At 39.5% G+C, this 26,045-nt stretch overlaps 1 protein-coding gene across 4 annotated transcripts in view; it reads left to right on the top strand.

Moving 5' to 3' along the window:
• The window catches only part of DMD (dystrophin), a 6,960,831-nt gene that overhangs the window by 976,789 nt on the left and 5,957,997 nt on the right, over positions 1 to 26,045 (top strand). For all 4 annotated transcript variants that reach the window (XM_069204753.1, XM_069204754.1, XM_069204752.1 and 1 more), the window contains exon 7: positions 1,847 to 1,965. In XM_069204753.1, coding sequence (XP_069060854.1) covers positions 1,847 to 1,965 — 119 coding nt within the window. The remainder of the gene's footprint in view (positions 1 to 1,846; positions 1,966 to 26,045) is intronic.

Here is a 26,045-nt window from a genome sequence, read left to right as displayed (position 1 = left end):
CTGAACTAGTCAGGTGTGTTTAATCAGTTTGTATGTTGTTTAAATTCCCATTGTAAGGTCAACACTGGGCCTATATTTCACCCTGCTACCAATTCTGTATGTGGAAAGTGTGAAAAAACATTACGAATAATCAGTGTACGTCCTATTGTAAAAGCATTTGATTTGTGAGTCTTTTTGTTGTCTCAGTGGCAAAAGATCAATTGTTCAAGTGGCAAGAGGTCAGTGTTTATGATCAGTGAGTCATGTGTTGTGGTTGCCCCCATGTTGTATATCACTATCCCAAATATGTTATGTAGTTGTTATCATGAGGACCCATTTTAGAACCCAAGTTTGGCACCCCTGTTTTAGCTTATTTTTATGGTTTGTGTTTCGTGAACATTTTTGTACGTATTTGCTTCATGTTAACAAGACTGCTTTTTAGCAATGTCTTTGACACATTTTATCACTTGCTTAATTCTAGGAAAGCAAGGAACACATTGCTCATTTAATCAGCCTTCGCAACACATATAATCAGTACTTTGTCCAAGGCTGTGAAATGAGGCACACAATTTAATGACATGTTGCCAGCTTCTATCCCTAAGACACAGAACTGTGGTCCTGAAGTGTCATGGGTTACATATATAAACTAGACACTGACCCCAGGAGGGAGAGGGGATCTTGGTCATGACAAGCATTTTTGCTGGTGCTGAACTTCCACCTTATCAAGAGGATTGCTATCTGCATGACAGGCCAATTCCTGATATTCTATCCAAACGGTTACAACCACTATGCTCTCAGACATAGGGTGAAGTAGGAATCTCTAGGACCTCTGTAACATCTAGAACCACATAAATCCTGGTGGGGGTGTTTATCTTCTTTACCCGGATCATAATTTTGATTAGCTTGCATTGTTCAATCTATCTAATTATTGCAGCACAAACCTTTTATACTAGATTGCTGTTGTTTCAATTAAGGTATCAAAAACTTATCCCACATCTTTGTGTCTTGCCTTGGTATGCATGAGTGACTGAGAGAAAGGGGTATGATCTGTTTCCGCAGCTTCCCTGCGAACTAGGAGTGTCATGTTCAGGTTGCCATAATCACCACTTTCCCCTATGGGTTCAAAGGTTTGGGTGAGACACTCTGAGCTAGCCAGGAATTAGGCCGGCAGCTACTAAAGGTATGGATTGCACTCAGTCCCCCACACTTTGTAGTGCTTCCGTCCTAAACATGCAGTCCTATTACCAAAGTAGGAACCACCAAATATTGTTGTCTCCCGGAAGCGATATTCATAGGACCTGATTTAGATCTCGGCAGACAGTTTCTCTGCTACAACGGTGACGGATATCCCATCTGTTGAAATATTATTCCCAAAGGATATGACAGGATTTATATTTTGGAATACTGGATAACCGTCACCGTTGGGACAGAGTAACCTGTCCGTCCAGATCTAAATCAGTCCCAGAGAGTAATGTGATTCATGCAATCCATGTTCACCATCCCCCTATTTTGTGAATGTGTTGCACTGCTCCAATACTTCGCAGACATGATGCCTTGCATTTCCTATATAAAGTAGACCTCTTGTTGTGAACTATCAGGTATTTATTTCTCTTTCATATAAATCTATTCATAGATTGAAAATTAAATTTCTCAATGAATCATTATCCAACTTTCATGCTTTCATTAGTGTTCTCAGCAAATCTCTTTTCAAATGAGTGATATCAATGTAATCTCTAGGTTGGAGCATGGTTTTATTCATTGGAGCTTTGCAAGATACTTTCTATTTTAACTGAGGGTGGTGCCCTTAAAAACAAAATGGACTTTTACTTGGAGTCATAACTAATTAAGTTCTATGTCTTGTTTGCAGACCGGACCTTTTTGATTGGTATGATGTGGTTTCACAGCCATCTGCTGTACAAAGATTGGACCATGCTTTCACAATTGCCCAGCGATACTTGGGGATTGCAAAGCTCCTTGATCCAGAAGGTGAGTACCTAACAACGCTATTGAGGGCAGTGATGTAGGAATCCTATTACTTGTATAAAATAGAGGTAATTGCTGTTATGTTCTGTTAACTAGAAAACTGTTTTGTGAACGCAGTGTATGTGATATATTTGGAATCTCCTCAAGTGTTTGGATTACAAGGTTAATTATACTTGCTTCTCAAGTATCATTCAGTTTTATATTTTCAGGTAAATGGTCTACTTAAGAGATTACATGAGTGATTATTTTCTTATCAAAGACTTTAGAAAGCATACCTTAAGAACAACTTCATGGATCTTTATTTAGAACTATGGTCTTTTTGAGCATTAGTATGTCTTCTATGAAAATCTGTTGATCATCTAAGTCAGTGGTTCTCAACCGTTTGACTTCTGCTGACCCCCACTTTATCATTACTCAAACTCAGTGAACCTCACGGAATCATTATCGGAATATGCCTCCCCCCCCACTGAGTCATTATTGGAACTAGACCCAGCTCTAACATCGTTGATTATTTAAAACGTTAAACAATATACACACAATATAGAAACAATATAGAAACAAGCATTTATCAAACACATACACAAATGATAATACAATTTCCTTCATTTTCAAATAAGTATAAATAAACAAAATGTAATTTTAACGGGAATGTTGAAGCTTTTCTAAATTAAATTGAAGCTACACATTCGTCATACTGTATTCTTTTTGATGCACCTGCACTGCTCCCACAAACCAATCTGAGTATACCAATTTAATTTTTAGCCTCCAATTTCAAATTCCTTGACATTTACAGTGCGTTTTAAAAATGTAAGTTGTACATTTAGGCACTTCATTTATATACACTTTATTGACCTGTTAATATTATTTAATTTTCGAAGCAGTTGTGGACCCCCTGAAGATGCTACGCGGACCCCTAGGGGTCCCCGGCCCACATGTTCGGAACCACTGATCTAAGTTATATTCGAGTCTTTGACCCTGTCATTCCTTTACATAATTAGCTTGTTTGTGGGTGTATATGTATTTGCTCATTTGTGCATCCTGACAATAAATTGTGGACAATTATTATTATGTGACTTACTAGAAAACTATCAAAGATTTGCACTTAAATGTTTTTTGTAGTAACGGAAGAAGGAGATAAGCTAGTCAAGCATAATCTTACTTCACAACATTAAAGGAGTTGAGCATTAGATACAATTTTGTCCTATGGGATGTTTGAGAGATTTGACATTTGACATTAGATGTCTTGTATTGTTACACAGTGTTTTTCAAAAGAACATGAGCATGCAAATAAACACATGTATCCCCATGTATATCATGCAATAAATATGTTCCCCCACTTAGCCACCAACCAGTGCTTCATGAGCTGGCACCTGTTCCTTGCTCCTGTGTCTGTACGTTTGATTGAAACAAAGTATTACCTTTTTTAAAAGACACTTCACAATCCTCCTCACATATTTACCTATTTAATTGCTTTCGGTAAATTATTCAAAATTACATTCAAAGTTATCAACTAATCTCTCACAATCTGTCAGTATTCTCACTTCCTACAACCACCAATGTGGTGCTAATCAAAGTGATGCATTTCAAAGTAAATACAAAAAATATGAAAGCGAGTACAATTGATCACAAATTTATAAGATGATTTGATTCAGAGGGCTCTTTTTAATTCTAATGTAGTCTATCTAGATTGAGTAAAATGATATTTACTTTCCAGACTGTGGATGAGTGGAGAATAGCGTAATGTCTATAATTAAAAATCTTTTTGAAGAGATATCTTCACACTAACATTCTGATTATTTATCCATTACTCACATCATATACTGGCTTCATTTTGGGACTTTTTTAGTAAGAGAGTGAATTTGCAGAGACCTTCACCAGGATTGGCAGAGATGTAAAACTGTCTGATTAATTATTCACTACTTACATCCCATACTGAGTCCAAGCTGTGGCATTTTTAAGAAGGTGGTGAATTTGCAGAGACCTTCATCAGGATTGGGATCCTTTTTTATAGTTCTGCCTATCTATTTGTATTTTTTTCATATAGAGAAACCACCCTGAAAAAAATAAAATTAAAATTAAAAGGGTGGCAAGACATGAATGCTGACATCGTTATGCCTTATTACAAGCATATTTATTGATATTGCAGTGAGTGCTGAAAGTATTCATCTAAGGGCAATACCAAGGTATTGCATCTAAGTGCAATTGCCCTCAAGTCATGGATCACAAATCTGCATGGTCATATTTATGACAGTGCTTGTACCTGCAATATGTGCTCTAGGAAGTAAGGCAAACTGTTTTATCATTATATGTGTAACATTGGATATTGCTAAAGCTGACTTTTCTCTGAGACTGAGGTTTTCTAATTTCACAGGTTGTTTCCCAGTATTCAACGGTCATTTCAACAGAATCGATGAGTTTGTTTTACATGCAGCTTTGGGCTATCAGCATCAGGGATTCATAACAGTTACAAGATGCTTCGAATATCCATCATGACTAAATGGATAATAAGTTCTGTGTTTTTGAGTGTGAGAGAGTTTACTGAATCACATTGTGTTTGTGATAGCTTTCACTTCGAAGAGGAGTACAGTTTCCATTAGGGCAATGCTGCAAGGAGGCAACTCTTAAATGGGAAAATTTCCATAACCAAAGATGGCAAGACCATATATAGGGGATTTGAAATTATTTTTTGTTGGAAAGATCTTTTAAAATTCTAAGTAGTTGTAATCGATGATAGATGCTTTTTGCAATGTCCTTTTTATATTGTTCACATTTGTATGAGATAGGTACAGTTCCATGGTAATGGATACATTTATGATCTCAAGCCAAGTCAAATTAGAATAGTGTTTATTGATTTGGGGCCAGATGCACAAAGGCCTTTTGCATTTTTTAATGGGCCGAATCACAATTTCGGCTCGTTAAGAAATGCAAGACAGCCTTTTCCTATTCACAAAGACCTTCAGGGAATCACAAAATATGATTTCTACCTACATGTATCATTTATGGTTGATGAATAGCTCACCCCCCCATTACTTTGATAAAGCGAAAAGACAGTATTTCAAGTTACCAGTGTTTATCTACCCAGTTGTTCTGTTTTGTTACAAAGTTATTGAAGTATCTATGTAAAGAATACCTGCTATTCTCCAATTCACTTAGATTTCTTTGCAACACAGGTGAAGTATTATTTCAATTTGTAAAGTGTCAAATTACCCCCAAAGGGGTATCCTAGTGCTATGGAGTATCAACTTATTAGACAGAAAACATTGCCTGGAATGGAAAACAAAGTGATCACTTTAAAAGGTGGCCAGGAAAATCAAAGATCAAAACAGCCAGATTCTCAACTGGTTTTTTAAAGGAAATAATATTCACTATAAGCTGCAGGTGCAGCGGTAGGGTGTTCCAGTGATGTGCTGCCAGGAAAGAGAAAGAGTGGCCACCAGCTCTGGAATGGTAGATGCAAAGAAGGGAACTGAAAAATAGTAATGTCAAGCAAAGTGCACATGCTGTTTTTCAGAGGGAGACTCTGATCATTAGATAGGATGGCTCTGTGCCAAACATTGCGGTGGTGTTGCAGCACAAGAGCTTTAATAGAGCCCATTAATGTGTTAGGAGCTAGTGAAGTGTTTTCAGAAGTAGCTTTGACCAGGTGTAGACATTGATTTGAGAGCTAGCTATGCTGCAGCATTCTGAATAGTCTTGAGTCTCCTAAAAGATACTCTGGGAACACCACATGGAGTGTATGTTCATAATCAATGCCATTTAAAAATCTAGCAATGCATCCAAAGGATGCCACAGCATGATGCAGAAACTATGGTCACCTGATCTTTCATCAACACATTTTGGTACAGTATGATTCTAAGGTGTCTGGCTCAATTTGTGGGAGGGTATCATAGCTCTTTATGCCACTATTCTTTAGACCAAAGTGTTTCCTGAATAGGGTGACCATGGTCCTGTCCCCATTCAACTTCAGGCATTTCTCCTTCATCTCACAGGCCATATGGAACATGCATTTGTAGAAGTTAACCTCGGCTGTAGCAGTGCTTTTACAGAATATGTGTAACAAAACACACATGCTGCAATAATGTAAAATACACAAACCTCACATGGGAGTTCAAGCTTATTCCCAGGTCTCAATGATGACTCTTGCATCAGTAAATTTATTATGGGTTCCCTATTGGTTTGTAATAAATGAGTTACTTATTTCATTGTTTAGTGCTGAGTAACTGGTGAGTTTCAAGTTAGATGCTTAGTAGGGCCCATCCAGTGGTTATTAAAATACTTAAATGCTCACACATGTGACTCCTATGTATATGCACAGTCTGGAAGTTGTTACTACAAGAAAAGCATTTTGTGACATGTTCATGTTTGCACACATTGCCAAAAGACAAGGGGGGGGCATCTCTAGATTCCCCACCCAACGTCTTTACAAGCCACCTCCTTTGATTCTTCCCCACCAGCCATGACACCCTAATACAAAGATTCTACGAAGCCAGCAGAGAGGGGACTACCCTCGATTGGATCACATTCTACCTACAAAACAGAACAAATGCCATCAATAGTCCCCCTTTCTCATCCAAACTCCACTTCACAAAAACAGGGGTCACTCAATGCTCAGTCATCTCACCCATGCTTTTCAACATCTGTATGAAGTCATTACAGACAATGATTAATGAATTTCAACTCACATGCTACAACTGTGCAGATGACACTCAAATACTCCTTAAACTAGGATGCCCCAAAGACATTGGAAACTCACAAATCTTCAGTTGCCTCTGAGCCATTGATGACATTGAGCAATCTCGAACTGGATTCTTCCAAAAACAGAAATACTTGCATGTGGTGATTGGAAAAATGATGACCCACCCTGCGCCTGGCCTGACAATCTGGGACCACTTCGTAAAGTACCTAAGGAAGTTATAAGCCTTAGAATTACATGGACTTCAAGTTAACAATGATTGCCCAAGTGGACAAATTAGCAAGATCAAGGTTCATCACCATGAAAACTCTGCAATGCATCTTCTCCCACCTCGCATTTCCACACGAGGTCCAGGCTACTATCTCTCTTGGTCTGTTTAAACTGGGTTATGTCAATGGCCTCTACCCTGGATCATCTCTATCTACTATGAAAAAACTACAACACATTAAGAACTTGCCTTCCAGACTATTCCTAAATGTAAAATCCCAAGCCAACATCTCGTTTCTCTTAAGGGCCCTACATTGGTTAACTGTTGCAAGAAGGTCCACCTTCAAGATGTTTTGTAGCACCCACAAAGCAATACATGGAACAGGACCATATTTCATCAGGAATAAAATCACCAAATACATTCAACAAAGAAACCTCCAATCAAGATTGGCACCCCACCTCAGGATCCCACCACAAAATAAAAAGACATTAGGTGGTACATCTTTCTCTGTTCAAGCGGCCAAACTGTGAAATGCATTACCCCCAAATATAACATCCATGGATAGCAATCTTATCTTCAGAAGACTACTCAAGCGTTGGTTCTTTCCTACGTATACCAAAAAAAGTGTAGGGATACAAAACTACTTGGGAGAATTATGTGGTCCAGTGCATCAATCTCCCTACATGAACCTATAACTCAATCAAAATGAACTGTTCCAAAAAAAAGGACTCAATTCCTCCAATTCATGTAGGGTGTCTTTTCACGAATTAGGGTAGGGTGTCTTTTTAGTCCCCACATGCATTAGTTTTGCAGGAAAAGCAGCCCTCACTCACCATTGGCTGACATTCTCCTCATCAGGCTGACACTGCATGGCCTGATGGGCCCTACTAGAGGGTTCTTTATCAGAAATCTTTTTAAATTAAGAAAGAATGCCGGTAGTGAGTGGATGTGAGAGGGGCTGGGAAAACTGTTAAAATTGGTTAAAGGTGCACAACAAAACTATTTTTAATACAATCTGGTACCCCTGCCAAGGTTAAAAACAAAAAAGGGGAAAGTAAAGTAAACAATGATCTGGTTCCCTACCAACAACTAAATGTATGTCTACCACTCTAACAAGAGATTTAGATATTATGAACTGTGTGTGGGTATTCCCTACACTACAGAACTGCTATTCATGGTCAACATGTTTCTCGCCTAATACAGTCACACGGATCAGGTGGCTATTCTTCAGGATCTGTTTGTTGTGCCTAACCCTCACTAAGACAGTAAAAAAAAATTCTACTCCTATTTCCTATGTAAGAAATAACTGAAATCTTAAGTTGGAATCATAAACTTCTGAATGTGTAGACCTAATCAACCACGTTTTCCACCCTCAAAAAATATGTGTTTCAGGTGTATGTGAAAATGACTAGCCACACTCATGCATGACATGGGGTAAAATAACCATGTGCTTATACTGAAGCAAAGGAGGAGCATCCCCCCCACAAATTAGTCTTACCCTCCTAGGTCAGGTACATGGGGCCCTTGGGCATCACCTTGGGCATCACATGGATGCTAGCTACTCTTCTATCAAGGCAATCTAATAACCTTGGTTGTGAAATACATGAGAAATAATTATTTAGTTTTCCTCTCATAGGAATGCCTAACTTGTACTGAATTTATAACATCTAAAAATGTATACATTACATGAAATCCTAAAGTGTAACTTCATAACAGAGTACCTAAGTGTAAATCATATTGGTTGGTCTATACTTCCATCATCCAGAAATTGACCTTATGCAAAAAAATATAAATATAGTACTCACTTAAATGAAGAGCGCCAGGGTCAGTCTGACATACCCTGTTGTCCAAGCTCCCTGCAGTGATCCAGAGCTGGGAAGTGCTGGCATTTATCCCCCATATAGGCAGGGACTAAGAAATCAATGGACACAAAAAAGGACCGAAAAGAAAGGTGAACTAAAAGGTGGCAGCCATCTTAGATTGTGTTCCCATCAGGGAAGGAAACTGAAAAAGGGCTCGGAGTAGGTAGATTTTCAAGATGAAAGTGGCAGCCGTCTTAGAATATCTCTTCCCTCTGCCTATTGGTATGGTAGAATCTGTATCTATGATAAGGGAATGCATCCACAAATCTTGTGATATAATTGTTGGAAATCGTGCCTTAACACACACAAGGAAAATGAAACAAAAAATATAAATAATAATAACTGGGGTGCTGTGAACTCAATCGCATGCTTCCTAATCAGTTCGTAGGATGAAATTATGATCATAGTATCTAGTTAAGGTAATTCAGTTTGTCCTCTATACTGTGCTAAACTTCAGGGAAGGAGGTAATCATTCCTACTCCGTGTTCTATAATTCTGACCACGGTATCTCATAATTTAACCCATAGATATAGGTCAGTAACCTAAAGACCTACATCTGTTCTTTCGCAAACTGTTTTTTAATACCATATGAAAATCCTTCACCATCTCTAGGATCACCCATCTGAGATCATTAGGAAAGTGCTACTGTTCTACAAAGTGGGCACAGAGTTTGGGGGTAGTGCGGAAACATCTGAGTGTGCTGCATTACTCACTGATGCGTGTTTTAATCATTCTTGTGGTCATTCCTACATAAGGAGATTACACGGACACTTTATCAAATATACACAATTTTGTGTGCAGCAGTTTGGGTGTTTATAGAGATGCCAGGTCCCTGTTTCTTCTAATTCCACTGATGTTGTGTTCAAGGATTAGGATCATATATTGTATAATACCCACAAGGATGATGGCCTCACACCTGAGGTACATTCCCGTTAGCTACCTTCGTAGGTTTATTGTTGGATGTTGTAAACCTTGGATGTGTGTGGACCAATAAGTCTTTAATGTTCTTGGTTGTTTTGAAAGGAAATAAAGGCCGGTCTAGGGTCTTGCCACCTCTTGTTTATGTTCTTCTTTACTTGGTTCGAGAGGGGTGTTTAGTAGTAACACATGTTAATCTGTTTTTTTCAGGTTTAGGGAAGGTAATCAGTAATGATTCTCTCTGGGTATTCCTTGCTCTTTCTCCGGCTCAATTGATCACATGTGGTGGATAACGTCATTCCGCAGTTTCAGACTCAAGTTGTCTGCATGGGAGTCAAAATCAGGGGTCTCACTGCAATTGTGTTTTAGCCTCAAGAGCTACCCATAAGGTAGATTCATCCGGAGGGCACGAGGATGGTGACTATCAAACAGGAGTAAACTATTCCTCTCCATAGTCTTCTAAAAGGCAGATGAATGGAGAGTTCCTTCTCTTAATGTGATCCAAGGTCCAAAAAGAGACCTCTCTGTTGGACACTGTGGCAGTAAAGTGAAGATGTTGATCTAGACCATTAATCCAAGCAATGAAATCAGGTACTTTCTCTTCATTGCCTCTCCAGATTATCAATAATATTGTCAATATACCTACGCCACAACTTGATGTTAGTGGCGAGTGGACTGCAATGGTCTAGAATGTGGTGGTTCTAAAAGGCGTACTTGTACATACAGGCCAAACTTGGGGCAAAAGTACTGCCCATCGATGTCTCTCGTATTTGGTGTTATAATTGGTTCTCAAATTAAAAAAAATCTCCTTAGGGGCTAGAGTCACACAGTCGACCACAAAACGTGTGGGGATATTATAATTCCATGTGTCTAGGAGAAGCATATCTTTTATCTCAGACAGCAAAGCATCCTGGGGTATACTGGTGTATAGAGCTTCAACATCTAGACAAATCAATGCATCCATTAATCCCTGGGAATCAATCTGGTCCAAAAGGATCAACACATCTGTGGTATCTTTCAAGAAGGTTAGAGTGTGTTGTTCAATTGGTTGCAGAAAGTGATCGCAAAATTTAAATAGAAGTTCCAAGACAGATCCAATTCCTGACACTGTAGGTTGGCCTGGTAGAGGTATCTTCCCTTTGTGAGGGCTACCACACTTTCCTACATAACCATCATACTCAAACAGCACTGTACTGCATATCCCTGTGTATATAAACATTTATATTTTGATTATATGAATATATATAGATATGTGTATTTCTTTGTACAAATATGTATAATAACTATTTTATCTTGAAATATATATACATTTTCTTTAGGCCTCTTTAACAAATGTAACTATTACAGTTAAATGTATACATGTATGTATCTGCATATGAATACATATATATATATATACATATATATATATATATATATATATATATATATATATATATATATATGTATATATATATATATATAAATCTATGCTTAACATGTCCATAGATCATTGCATAGTTTCTATATAAGTTGTTTTATTAGATGTTTATGAGTCTCTGTTTTTATTTTATCTATCACAATAGGGAAATATTATTTTAACTATTTACATACAAGTTTTTCACTATTGAAATATTGAGGAAAGCTAAAATAATGTTATAAACGTACACAGTTAAATTAACTTCAGATACTGCAACACTTGAAAGTCTGTGTTTTTAAGACACAACTTAAACATATATTCCCTTATTATGCAATTATGTATATATATATATATATATATATATATATATATATATATATTACTTTAGTCCTATTGTACAAGAGAAAAAAATACTCTCTCGGATGCTTTACTCTGTCTCACAATCACCCTACAGCTCTATCAATCTATCTTTTATCTCTATTTTTTTTTACTCATCCCAAGCCCATTCTACTGCTATGATCTCCAAAATAACCCTTTGTAAAATGTTCCCTCCTCTACTCCTTCCTGGCTTACCCCAAACCTCAGTTTACTACCATGATCTCTCAAACAACCCTACAAAATTCTCCCTCATGTATCTCTCATTTGGCTCATCCCAAATCTCATTTTACTACTATGAGCTCCCTATTTCCTTTCTACTGACTCTTAACTCTTCCATCTTTCCTTTACTCATCCTAATCCTCATCTTACTACTATGATCTCGCAAGTACCACCTCTATGTTCTTCTCTCTCTCCATTATTCTATTCAACCTAACTATCAGGTTCAGGCTCACATGCCCCCACTCAAATTAACTCATACCTCACTATATGAATACTAATGCTATACTCATATTTCTCTATATCCATCCACCACTAATCCTTTTGGGTTCCGGAGTTCAATATCACTCACTGAAAAGCACTTGCACACCTCGTATGGGGTAGTAAGCACTATGTAAATACAATTAAAATTAACATATATATCTTTCCATTTCAATTATGGGAATGAAAAGCTCCATGCCATCAGCAAATGATACTATGTTGAAACTGAAAGATCTGGTTATATATGTTGGGGGTTATGTAAATATTAAAACAAGGTATGCTCACGTAGGAGCCCTGGGGGAGTCTAATTGTTATGTTATAGTTGATGGTACTTGGATCCTTTTGAGTTCTGCTGAAGTGAAATGACTCAGCCACTTCAAAGCAAATGTACATATGCCCATATTGTGCACATATTTAAGAAGAATGGTATGCCAATCAGTGATGAATGCTGCAGAGAGATAAAGTAGGCTCAAGGCACCCAAAATGCACCAATTGTCATTGTTCGCTGCCAATAGCACTGTCTCAGTGATGTGGGCCTCTGTGAAACCTGACTGAGATGGATCTAACAGGTGATTTGCTTCCAGTTACCTTGTCAGTTGTATATTTTATGTTTTTTGAAAACATTGACTGGGTATGGGAGTAGAGAAGTGGTTCTCTAATTGACCAGTTTAAGAGGATCAACTGATGATTTCTTTAGCAGAGGTTGGACGTCCCTCTGTGTAAGAAATTTGTTAACTATTTTTGGGGCGATTGCCCACCTCAAGGAATAATCACAACTCTTGTTTGGATGAACCGTCAAAGTCACTAAATTAACCTGAGCTCAGCTCCCTGGTAGCTATGGAAAAGAGCAAACAGACTTAGCCTAGTGCAATGTGTACATTATTTAAGCAGCATGAGAACAGTAATAAAGGCAGAACACAAAGGCAAAACAATCTAAAATAATAATAGAGAAAGGGAGTATTCTTTAATAAACACACTAACACCAAAAATAAATAAAATCCAACAAGGTATGAGATATGAATGTTTAAAGTTGTAAGTAGGAATATTGCAAAAAAGTTCAATGAGAGGATATGTAAGTGGTAGACCAGACCTAGGCATGAATAGAGGCTGACCACAATGGAGCAAATGCTTGTCAATGTTTTCAAAGTTTTTTGCTGGTGCCCAAAAAGCAAAGGAAAGCTTTTCAAAGGCCCCTGGGACTTCAGAGGGTAGCACTTTGAGATATCAGGCAGAGGCCATCTGCAAAGTCTACCTCAAGTCCAGTTGCCATTGGTCAGCTGGACACTTTACTAAGAAGGCCTTGTGGGTTTTTTTGTGTCCCTGGAGCCACCAAGGATGTCAACCAACTCTCCCTTGGAGTCCACTTTGGAGTCCCAGGTACAAGAGAGGGAAGGTTCTTTCTATTTGGTCTCCTCTTAGGTAACAGAAACAATGTCCAAACCTCTTCAGTTCTTCCACAGATCCAGAATGTGGTCTTCTGGGGTCCCTTGGTTTACATTTATGCGTGGCAGCTGGTAGGGAAGACTCTGGGGTACACCATAACCAATGGGGTTAAAGTTCCTAGGAGAAAACATATCCACTTTGTCATTTGTTCCTTTGTGCCTTACTACAAACAGCCCAAATGCCATGCATCAGGGGATATTCAAGATGTAACGTCTTCAGCAATACTAAACATGGGGTGTGAAGGTTGTGGGTGTCTATTGTAGTCTTCCTTCAGTAATCACTAGTGCCTTTCCACATCTAACAATAAAATCCATTTTTAAGCAGGTTCTAGGAGACAGAAGTCTGATAAGACAAAGGAAGGGCCCTAAAGCACTCAAAGAAGGGAAATTGAAGAATTGTCCTGGTATCCAATTTCATTCCCTTCAAGTGCACTAAAGTGTTATATGTGGCTCAAACAAGCCTGTTAAGCATGGGTTGGCACTTTGTGGGGTGAACAGGAGGTCCATAGTACCCGCCCTGAAGATTCTGCAGATCTCAGAGGAGTAATTCTTGCCCATTCAGACCAACCATTTGTCTAGCTCCTAGGAGGAATTTCTACTCATTAACACCTCTCTCAAGTCTACACACAGGCCAGGGGTTGGCAGAGGATAATGCTAATTATCGTTCTGAAAACTCAGGGAGGTAAAGGGACATTTCTAAAAGATACTTTTTCATAGTATTCATTAACAATTCTACTTTACCCTTTAATTTGATTTGTAATGACTATTAAAAATGTCTCTCACTTATTTCTTCAGTTTGTACTTTTCTAGTTATTCCTCTCCGAGTTGGCAATATTAGTATCAACAGGCAATGTCACTAAATCACAGTCCCTATATAAACAGGCCTAATGCATGGATGCTGCACTGGCACACTGAAGACATGCCAAAGGCAAGCCTGTCTGCTTCGGTCAGTGCCAGAACGAGACCAGGGGCCAAGGCTCTTGTTTTGGACTCTTCCAGTATAAGTAGTTAATGTAAGTTTACACTGGCTGACTCTTCCAATAATCCCAGCAGCTGATCTGCATCTTGGCCTACAAGTTAATTTCCATTTTTTTGTTTACATTTTCACTCTCTAGACAAACACAATTTCGATATTTTTGAATTTTATTGTGGATGAATAAACTGATCTACTTCTTAAAATGAAAACCGTACTCAAATTTGCAAACTTAAATTTTCTAGATCATTTGAACCTCCACTCAGAGGACCACAACTGTACTTTAGCTCATAATCTGATTAAAGATTTAGTGGCTCTTCATCTCATTCAAGTTTTGTACACTCATATGCATACAGCTGTCCACACGCTAGATCCAGTTTTCTCTAATTAAGCTGCACTTAAGATAGACTTCACTCTACCTTTGGTTTGGATGGATCATTATGACATCCTTGCAGCTATCCAGTTCATTCAGTCTGCCCCTTCATTGGGGGCCCCTGCTACCATCTTTAGGCACTGCTCGAAACTTAACTCAACTGACTTTTCTAATATGATCCAGTTTCTCTCATCAGGATTTGGACAGGAAGATCTCTATGTGGATAATATATGCCATGGATAGACTCATCTTAATGCCCTTAATGTTCAATTATAAAGACCATTTTTTTAGGGCCTTGGTTTAACCACCAGTTGCTAGCTCAAATAAACAAGTGTAAAGTCCTTGACCTAGCCTGACACAATTGCTATGACCCTGATGCCAAGACCACATACAAAGCCACTATCAAAGATTATCACAGGGCTATTGGGAAAGCGCATTCTGATTTATATGCAGAGACAAACAAAGGTTCTCAGAATTCTTCCAGAGACGTTTGTACAGTTGTTAGTTTCCTTTTTGACCACTCATATTAGGTCCACTTGTCTCTGAAGCAAGATGCAATGAGCTGTCAGACTTTTTTAAAGAAAGTAGTGGATATCTATGCTTCTTTCATGGAGGCTTCTCTGTTGAGGTAACCACAGTCAAGAGTTCTGTCAAGGTGTCTTTGTTTCGTGAGATTCTGCTTTTTTAAGTGTCCAACTTTGAAACGTTCTTTAGCTCAGTAAGATGTGCGTCACCATTAGGCCCCTACATCTCCTGGCATACTCAAAAAGTAAAGTTTTGCATTATTTCCTGCTTTTATTGAGGGTCTGAATCTATCGGTCCCCTCAGCCATCATGCCTCATGACATAAAAACATGTAATTGTTGTATCCCTGCTTAAAAACTCTAATCTGGATATGACAAAACTAGATAATTTTATCCTAGCTCTCTCCTGCCACTGCAGACTTTAATTCTGGTAAAACATATTAACTGGCAATTGTCAGATTACCTTGAATTTTGTATTGTCCTCCTCCCTCCCAATTACGTTTCCACCTCTGTGATTTCACTGGGTCTGTGGTCCTTGGGGTCACAAGAGATCTTAAACTAATCCTGGACAGGGGAGGGATGACATCATTTGTCCTTTTGGATTTGAATGCTACCTTTGACACCTAATCCCATGCTGTCCTGTTTAGGCCATTGAAGGAATCCAGGATTCATGTCAAATCCCTTCAATGGCTCACCTCTCTTGAGGACATGCTCTCATTCCAGGTATGGTCTAAACCGTTTGTTTCTCTGAAGTGGCCCATAGAGTTTGGCTTCCCTCAAGGCTTCGGTTTGAGCCCCACACGTTTTAATGTCTATGTCTGGCTAGTGAACATTGTTGAAGCATTTGATATTCTCATATTCTAATGACTCACAGATTATCTATCATCTTCTTCTCACTAGGCTCAGACAAGCCTTTCTTGCAACTTAGGTCTTGTTCAGCTCTTGCATCACAGTGAATGACGACTAAAAAAAAAAAAATGTAATGGCAGAAAACAAAGGTACTATTAGTAGGACATCAACCTAATCTATCAAACTCAGTGGTGGCCGGAGCTACTAGGGCCTGTCCCAGTGCCCAACCAGGATGTGAAAATCTAGGAATCTGGTTGGACAGAAAGCTTGTGTATGATGATCATATTACAAGATAGTGGCCCTCTGTTGTGGCTTTTCAGATGTCTGAGAAAGAGTCTTTGGTCTCTCCCCATTTCTACCTAAAGGAGTATTATTGAAGCATGTATTATTTCTAATATGGAGTATGGCAATATCCTTTACCTCTGAGTCACTAAAAAATCTTTGAAAAGACTTCTACATTTTCAGAATGCTGATGCTCACCTCCTGGGTAGCTTCCTAAATGGGTTCAGGTCTCTTCACAGACCAGAGATCTTCACTGGCTCACAATTGAGAAGCATATCAAATTTGAATCTGTATGCTACACTTATTTTTGTTTTGCAATTTCTTTTAATGAAACAAATCACAAGTACAATACATAGTGCCACAGACCCCAAGAGAATGGCATTCATTACAGCTGCTGGAGGAACATCAGCTATATAGTGCATCCTTGGTTCTCTGGGGTGCAGGAAAGCCCCCAAACCCCTGGACGCTGAAACGACCTGCTGCTCTTTCCTTGCATGGGACCTGAGGAAGATGGGTTTGTGGTAGGGGGGTCAGACAGCAAACGTGCGATACTGGGCCACCTAGATAAGTCAAAGGAGCCCCCATATTTGGGGGGCGCACACCCCACCAGCTAAGGGCGGTTCAGGTGGGATATGTGGCACTGGACATTGAGTCCCAGCAGTAAACATATAAAACATCAAGACTAAGGTACCAGGAAAGTGGCTTATGGAGCGGTGGGAGAGGCGGGGGCCATGGTGTCACAATAGGCATCCACGAGAAGGGTAGCTGTGTGCTGTCGTGGCCTGAGTGTCTACCAGTGTGCTCGATATCTCTAGCCTGTAAGTCGTCAAGTACAGCCGCTCGACTCTCCATATGTCGCAAGCTGCCTAAGGTCCACAGAAATCATACCTGAGGCTTCACCAGCCCCTGAGGGATGCTCTCTGGTGCTGCTGACTCCTCGTCCACCAGCCCTGCACAGCTCCGCTCCCCCTGGGTGTGGGTATCCAGACGCAGTGGGAGGGATGCAGCGGGAGGGAGTTACATCACTCTCTCCACTACCCTAGCTCTGCCACTGGCCCTTCTTCTTCCTCCAGTGCGCAGAGCCTCTTCAACGAGCGCCCATCCTTTCCATGGCCAGACCCCGCCCCTCCTGTACGCTACACTTATAAAGTAGTTCCTCAGACTGGCCCACATTTATAGACAGGGAGTGTCTTCTTTTAGATATTTCGCTCCTAAACTATGGAACACTCTTCCCCTTCATCTTAATCCTCCAGAAGAGATCTTTTGTAAGCATCTTAAGACATAGCTTTTTTTATGGCCTGTTGGTGTTGTTCTGTTACGATAGCTCTGGGATGCCCTTGTTGGGTAGCCATGTGCTCTATGAGTTCCTAAAAAAAACTGCACTCTGATTTTCTATGTAGCCCAGCTAGGCCTGCCACAGTGATAATAGCTTTTTGGGCCTTGCCATTGTATTGATTTTCTACTTGTTCCACCTTTGAATACCAGGCATCCTACCTTGTGGGCTGCAATTCATATATCATAAAAACCAAAGGGGTCATTTAGAACTTGGTGTACTGCCCCTGCTGGTTTGGCACAGGAGTGAAGACCATGGTCTGGCTTTTGACCATCCAACTTACATAGAAATCCCTGTCAGTCTGATGAAGTTCTCTGTGCTGTGAATGTAATTGCTACTGCAGCAAATTTCCTCACAGCATTGCGAGTTTGCCAAGTGGGTGCCATGTTTGAAGTGCACACTCAACAAAACTTTTTGTTTAGAGAAAACAATCTCTCTGAGCAGGAATTTGTTTTTTCTAAACTAAAAATAAATGTACCGTATGTGGAGGGAGAGTTCTCCTCTGAGTCAGTGCCTTTCTGCATTTCCATGCCTGTGTCTATTGTGTCTTGCTGTTGGTCACAGGCAAGAAAAATCAGTGATGACCCACCCTCAAAAGGGGAGAGTGACAGGCACCACGCCCCAGTGATCCTTTAGCCGATGGACCTCCAGGTCAGAGATTATCACCAGCAGGGGCAGCTGAGTTTCCGTTGATGGTAACCCAGTAGCTTTATCATGTGTAAATGGAGTGGGAGAGCTGTGGTTTTGACAGGAATGGAGATTTCGATGTTGCAAAGCAATCCGTCCATTCTGCTAACCCTAAATAAGGTCCCACATTTGGCACTAAAAGCCTGATGTGTATTTCAATACATGGCTGAGAGCTATGATACAAACTGCAATTTGCCTATTCAATTGATGCTCTCTACAATTAGTGATCACTTAAGATTATTTTAGAGGGATAAGGCTAATATATTTGCTTGAGGAGGTTTTTGCAACTTTGTGCTGAACGTCTGCTTTTGCATAAAGAAAGAGGTATTACAACTATGACAACAGAAGAGTATTTAGGTAAAATAAATCCCAATTCATAAATTCATAATTCATAAACATGTTCAATACATTTCCTGCAGTTATCTCCACTTTTAAATTCACAGCTTATTGAACTAGGTGCAGTTATGCAGAAAAAGTGAGGAAATGTACCATTATGTCCTACTTGTAGGAGGTGTAATGGGAAGGGAAATAATTCTTTGGAAACATATTTTCATGAACGAAAACAGGAATGCAAAATATATTTTTAGATTGTATTATTTCTACAAGCACATGAGTGTAATTTCTGGGATGGCGAATTTGGGTACATCTAGACACAAGTGTTCTTTTATGGAGCATATGCAGACTGAAAAGTTTCCTCACCTCCACATGCGAGGTTTGTGAACACGGTGAATGTTTACATTCGATATGTTCATATTCTACAATTTTTTAATTGGGCCCAGCCAGACAAAATCCAAATATTATTTATCAGGAGAGAATATTATTGCCCTTTTGCAAGCAGATTTTGGCCACATTTCCCCACAGTTTTTCATTGTTTTTTAATGATGTTGACACTTAAGGAAACTGTTTCGCATAGAAGAAACTCTAGTTTGCTTATGTTTAAGGATATTATAAAAAAAAGAAGGAGCTTGCGTTTGCCATCTGCTCTCAAAATCAAACTTAACTTTCACTTTCAAATGAGTATGGAGTGCATTGAAAAATCAATTTTCTTGAATCTTCATTTAAAGTTTTTTACCTAAACTGATTTCTGTCAAATCTATCAAATGCTTCGTGAAAATTGACAACAGTGGCGCAGAAGAGCTGTTGTGTTGCAAGCAATGTTTCCCACTCAAACCATGTAAGATCAAACAATTATTCATTATGGAATCTTAGTTTTGCAAAACCTTCCTGTTGGAAACCGATTATATTACAATTTTCTGCCTCATCTAATAGGATTGCATATACATGTTTCACAAACATCTAGCCCATTGTGTCTAGCAGATATATTATTCTATACATTGAAGACAGAATCCTTTTAACTTCCTACTCTTGGGCATTCATCAAAGGTTGGCCTTAGTATTTCCGAAGACTATTTCCATTACTCTGTTATTACAACATTTGGTTTAATTTCAAGGCCCTCATCCCAGCATTTTACAGTGGTGATTAGTTTTATAACATGAGATCTTCCTTCTACCATTTTTATTTGATGAATAATACTGCCACGATTCATCATACATGCTGCCTCAACTTCTTCCCAGCCCCATGCTCCTCTTCCAATGTTTCAAAGTGGTCTTGAGAGTGTAATCCTGAGGTTTTGATGGGCAGAGCTGGAGACAACAGTTTTGTTGTTCTGGTGCCTAAAATACACTGACTTGGTCTACAACAGTAATTAGTTTTCAGCGTTGTAAACAATCTTGACCATAGAAGATTCATGCATCCTGTTATCTTGGTTTCATTAATTTATTGTACCCATTTGTTGTCTGAACTTTTCAGACATGCCCCCAGTAACATATTGAGTAACATTCAGCTCCTGTCATTAAGGACCTTTCTAACTCTCTCACTTTACCCATACCATCCTTTTAATCAGCCATCTATGAGGACAATGTCCTTCTAACCAAAATACTAATTAACACATAGCTTCAATATAATTTATGAAAGTATAGTCAGACTGTATTTATGTAAACCGACCAGCTATAAGAGCTGTAAGCAGCATTACAGTTGTATGCTTGTAATCATACCTTTCATAAAACTGTAGAGTGTCTAAAGTTGATCTTTTTTCACAGTAATTTCAAATCAGAAACATTATTCCCAAGAGCATATGTCACTTACTAGAATTATAAGAATCTGGTCTATATATAGATACTACCTATCTGTATTTGACTAGGTAACAGCTGGGACTGGAGAATAATGTATATTCCTCTAGACAATAATCTAATAAGCTTTCATGATATCAGAAGGATCTTTGAAATTATTGGAGGGTGAGTGTGTGTATTGATTTCTTGCCACATTGGGTGCATCATTGACCAACATATGTATGTATAGGCATGGTAAAAGCTGGCATGGTTCTATTTTTTTAGCAAACTGAACTTCCCCCTAACAATTGTCTCTCATCAAGCCTTGCATGAAACCCTGAGAGCAGTGGAAACATTATTTAATTGTTTATTTCACAGATACACATTTTTGTGTGGTTCTCAGTTCCCAGATATGAGTGAAAGGAGAAACCCAAAAAGGCAAAAGTGAATCAATTGAAATGAACACTCAAGAAAAGAGCTGTATCATGTCTATATCTTTAGCTGAACAAATGTATTGCATTGCATTGTAAATTCTTAATTTGCAGGACAAGTGATATATTTGTGAATGTTTGAAGTGATCCAATGATGGGTAAAACAGAGCATGTATAACAGCAGTTGTTGGGCACACTGAAAATATAATATATATGGAAAAACTACAGCTCTCCAAAAATTCTCCCAGAGATTTCAGCTGTTAAATCAGCTGAAATCTCCGGCTGAAAGTCTGTCCCAAAGAAGAATTACCAGTGGAATAAGACTCATAATTATTTCCCACAGTAATTTCTCATTACCCACTGGACTTTTTTGCTTCCCTGCTTAATGCACAGGTTCCCAGGTTTTGTGCCTGTATCCAGCAGGAAGAGGCCTGGGGGGTGAATGCCCTGACCATTCACTGACCAAACCATTTGTTGTATGCCTTTCCTCCGATTTTCTCCCGTTCCCAAGTTTCTGGCGCATCTGATGGGAGAGTCCCAGGTGGTGGTGATGGTGGTGCCATTTTGGCCCATCGCTCTTGGTTTCCCAGTCTCAATCTTATAGCAGATCAGGGTCCCTGAATGATTCCCTGCTCCACCTCTCCTCTGCAATCAGCTCCTTCTCTGGCTCTTCTGAGGCTTTGTTTCTTGGAATGGAAGTTGAAAGGAGGGAGTTGCATCACAAAGGGATTCCAAGACATTTAGCTGTGACTATCCAACAGTCCCCTAGGGACTTGAAATCCAATTAAATGTTTTGGCGTAAGTTCCGGCATTGGTGTGGGTCGCTTCAATTGTCTCCCCTGGTGTGTTCCTTGACTGATGTGTTGTAGTTTTTGTACAATGGTTTTAAGAAAAGTTTGGCAGTGCCTACCTTGTGGGCCCAGTGGGCGGACATCAAGTCAATCTTCTCCCCTTGGGGGAACCTGGCTGATGTTGATGACCTGGTGTTAAGATTGTTGCATGGCTTTTCTCTTTCCCGACCCATTGGTGAAGCCCCTGTTTCCTTTTTAAAACTTGTCCCTGGTATTGAAGGCTCTGGTGCCAGCTCCTTTTAAGGTTTTGAAGCTAATGGGCATTCAATTTGGCACATTTAAAGTTGTATTTCTGGTGGCCATCGCTTCAGCCAGACAAATTGGTGAATTGGGGGCTCTAATGGTTAGGGAGCCTTTTTGTCCTTTTCTGATGGTAGGATGCTGCTGTGTTTGGATTCCTACTTTGTCTCCAAGGTAGCGTCTCGGTTTCATGAATCTCTAAGATGTTTTTCCCTGCTGCAGTGACTGAGTCTGCTGAGGATGTGGCTTGGTCCTTGTTGGACGTGAAATGGGCTTTGCAGGCTCATCTGACTAGGTCTTTTAGGAAGATTGGCTCCTTGTTTGTCTCTTTTGGGGCTTCCTCCCAGAGTGCTAAAGCTTCCTCTTTGTCCATTAGCAGGTGAATCAAACAGGTGATTGATCTGGCTTATTCTGTCTAGGTCTTCTCGTTCTGTGGGGGTAAAAGGTGGTACACTACTGATTTGTTTTCTGACCTGTATTAATAAATAACTTTTGAGTGCTGATGTATGGTGTTGTATCCATTTGTGATGCCTTTTTTATATGAGTGCCTGGTTCTTGGCTTGGGTATTGTCCATTTTTTAATGAATTGGATGAGGACAGGAAGGACCTGGGGGTAATGTCCTAGTACTTACTGGTAATCTTTATCACTCCTGGTCCTGTTGTCCTCGTCCCATTCATTATACCCCTCCCTCCTGAACGGCCAGCCTTCATATGTGGTGGTTTGGTAGTTCAGAACGAATGCTGGATAAGTAGAAATTGAGTACTCCCTGTGGGAAAGGGTGCAACAGGGTTCTAATATTCTTTTTCTTTATTTTTCCATCTGGAAGATAGCATATATCTCCATTTGTAATGAATGGGATGAGGACATCAGGACCAGGAGTAATGAAGATTACCAAAAGGTAATAGGGAAATGTTTTGGTGGGCCTCCATGGTCCAGCTCAGAATGGGATGGATTTTCTCCTCCCAATGAGTTACCAGTACCCACTAGTTTGCTCATAATGAGGGCCTGTATGCAATTGTTACCCTTTCAGACTCAAAGAGAAGGAAGATCTGTGCAATTAAGTATGAACACACGTAGTGGGGCAGCTTGTGGTCCTAACATGTTCTTAATAATTGTAAAGCACATTGTTTTTAAACAATATTGATGCTCTGATATGTAACTTCGCTAATAGCTTTTTTAATTACATTTTATTTTTATTAACTTGAATTTCTAATGTTTTCTACACAAAGACACACATCATATATAATAGTGTCACTGCTGCTTAACCATAGTTAAAAATCAGGGCTAAATAGCACTATGTGAAAGAAATGCAATTCTTTTTTTTTAAAACTACAGCTGTAACCGATATTGTTTCTGAAACTTAAGTTAGTAACTGAAAAATATATTATTTTAGTCTGGGCAATCTAAAATATTTCCTCTTGTTTTTAGGTCTCCCGGGACTGCATAGCTATCTGCAAGACATGTTGTTATCACTTATTTAAAATATAACCAGATTAGATTTTGACTCCACCCAGGGCAGTATCACTCTCTCAACCTATGCTACTGACGTTTTAGTAAATCAATCCACCTACCAGGAAGTGATTGCACGGAAAGCATAATGGAATTTTACATCAGAAAAATACACTGAATATTCATTTTTCAAAATAGTTATCCTTTATCTGTATTCTCTTCAGAATGCAATCACTATGTCTTCTTTTCCCCAGCTGTCACAGTCAACAGGGTATGTTTTAATGTGGTAAACACCGTCTGTGTGCTAAACACATGTACACAACATTTATGCCTTGTGTTCACAATATATAACACATTAAAGAGAGAAAGACTGTATGAGAAGCCCTTGACATTTTGTATGCATATCATATGACCATCAGAATTGTGTTTAAAATGCGTTTCTCACCCTCACCCACTATGAAGCAGCTGGCATATCATAGTTTTCTTCTGTCCATCTGGCTGTCTATTCCATCCTTTTTAATGGTCTCCTTCTTTACGTTCTTCTTAAAATGCACCCTTTATTCTATCATTCCATCTAAATGTGTCCTTTGCTGTTCGATACCGGTTCCTCTTGCTTCTTATACTGTATTTCAGGCTCCAAGTGTGAATAAATGGATAGAAAACGGAAGGGCTACTATTTTGTCTTGCTTTCATATACATGTTGACTTTTATAGAACGCCAAGTACATGATTTACAAAAGATTACATTGCATAATAAATTGTAGCTGACAGGAGCATGTTTACTAGTTCATAAGTGACAAAATGCCAGGTACTGGAGCAATACAACAGCATGTCTTGCTAGAAACATATTCAATCAGTCATTTTCTGATTGCTTGGGCGTACAGAATTCTGTGCAGGGATATCTGTTTTCAAACCAATCTCTGCTTTTACAGACCTTACAAACTGAAAATTGTGTGAAAAAATGTATTCAGTTGTTTCAGTACTGCCGACAGGATCGTCTTTACATTGAGGGTGCATCTGTTCAAGCCTTGCATTGCTTGTCAGAAGAAAAGAAATTAACATTTATCTCACTAAATTATTTTTGTAATAACGCCACTGCCCTGAATAGATGATTTGGTTATTTTTTAATTACAACACCTTATTCACGCAGACAAAAACTGACAAAATGATTCGCAGCAGTCGTAAATGAGTTTACTATTCTGGATTTCTCCACCACAAAGTGCAGAGAAATGAACAGCAGAGAACTCCACTCACGTGGTGCGAAGAAAATGTGGTTTGCTTTATAAGTTTAGAAATGGCCACAAACATGTTTGTGGGCATTCGCAAACGGAACCCCACTCTTCGCCACCGTGGAAGCGGTAGGGTTGTTTTCCTGAAGGAAACACATATTTATTTTGTTTATTTATATTTTTGTGCCTGGTGGAGTCATAGGGATACTCCATAGACAACCAATACATTTGTAATTGATTACATCATTTAGAGTAATCAGAACAAAAGAAAATAAAGTTGTATTGCCTTGGGAAATTCTTCAAATTCATCCCAAAGTACATAACACAATTATTGTTACATTTATATAACATGACCTCTGTGGTGCCTCTTTTAATAGTAGCTAGTTTGAGTCATCTACCTGTGTTTCGCTACCCAGTTCGTGAAAGGATTCCAGGTATTAGTCCCAGCATCCTAGCCAGGAGCAGCTAGCTGCTGGCAGAAGGGCAGGGCGGTGCAGCGCACGTGGGAGAGGTCTGGGGAGGGGGAGATTAAAATTAAATATGATAAAAAAACACATACCTTGACGCTGTGCACTGTACCCCTCCTCCATCTCCTTGGTGGAGGCAAAGGCTCCCAGCCTGCCCTGCAGCCAATCCTGATGCTGCTCACAGCAGTGTCAGGATTGGCTGGGAGCGTCCAGCCAAGGCACTCAAAGGTAGACTGGGAGCCTGTGCAGGCTCTCTCCAGCCCGGCAACTGTTTTGCCGGGCTGGAGAGAGCCTACTGCTCATGTGTGTTTGGCCGGCCTGAGACAGCCAGCCAAATATACATGTGCAGTGGGGGGAAGTGCTGTGCACTCCCTCTCACTGCTCGTCGCTGCGAGGCTCACCCCTTTAAAAGAAAAAGATAATAAACAAAGTTTATTATTGTTTTCTTTTAAAGATTTTGCAACTGCCGCTGCTGGCGGGGTGACGCTCCTCCGCTCTAATAGAGGAGCCGCCCCAGACCCTAGCCTTTCTGCCTTCACACCTGAACAGGTTGATTTCAGTATAATAGCGTGCATGATATTCTGCCTTCATTGATAAGTAAAAGAAGGAGAATCTGGGATTACCCATTCCCTCCCTATACGGTTTTCAGCAATGAACATTAAAACAAATTATGGAAAGATTAAAGCCGGGTTTGAGGCAGTCTAATTAGACAAATCTAGTAATACTAATGGGAGGTAGTGGGCGGAGGGGCTTTGGAGATCAACCCTATTCGTGGGCCTCTAATTGAGGATAAAATATCCCCGGTCCATGTCCAGAATAGCATGAGCTAGTGCATGTAGCAAACATTTGTATAATAACGTATGACCCAGGATTACCACACCTTACACACTCAGAATTAGATCGGACTCCAC

Source organism: Pleurodeles waltl, chromosome 8, assembly GCF_031143425.1.
Source record: "Pleurodeles waltl isolate 20211129_DDA chromosome 8, aPleWal1.hap1.20221129, whole genome shotgun sequence".
NCBI classification, from domain to species: Eukaryota; Metazoa; Chordata; class Amphibia; order Caudata; family Salamandridae; genus Pleurodeles; species Pleurodeles waltl.
The sequence above is the reverse complement of the archived record's forward strand: the minus strand, read 5'-3'. Positions and strand labels throughout refer to the sequence as shown.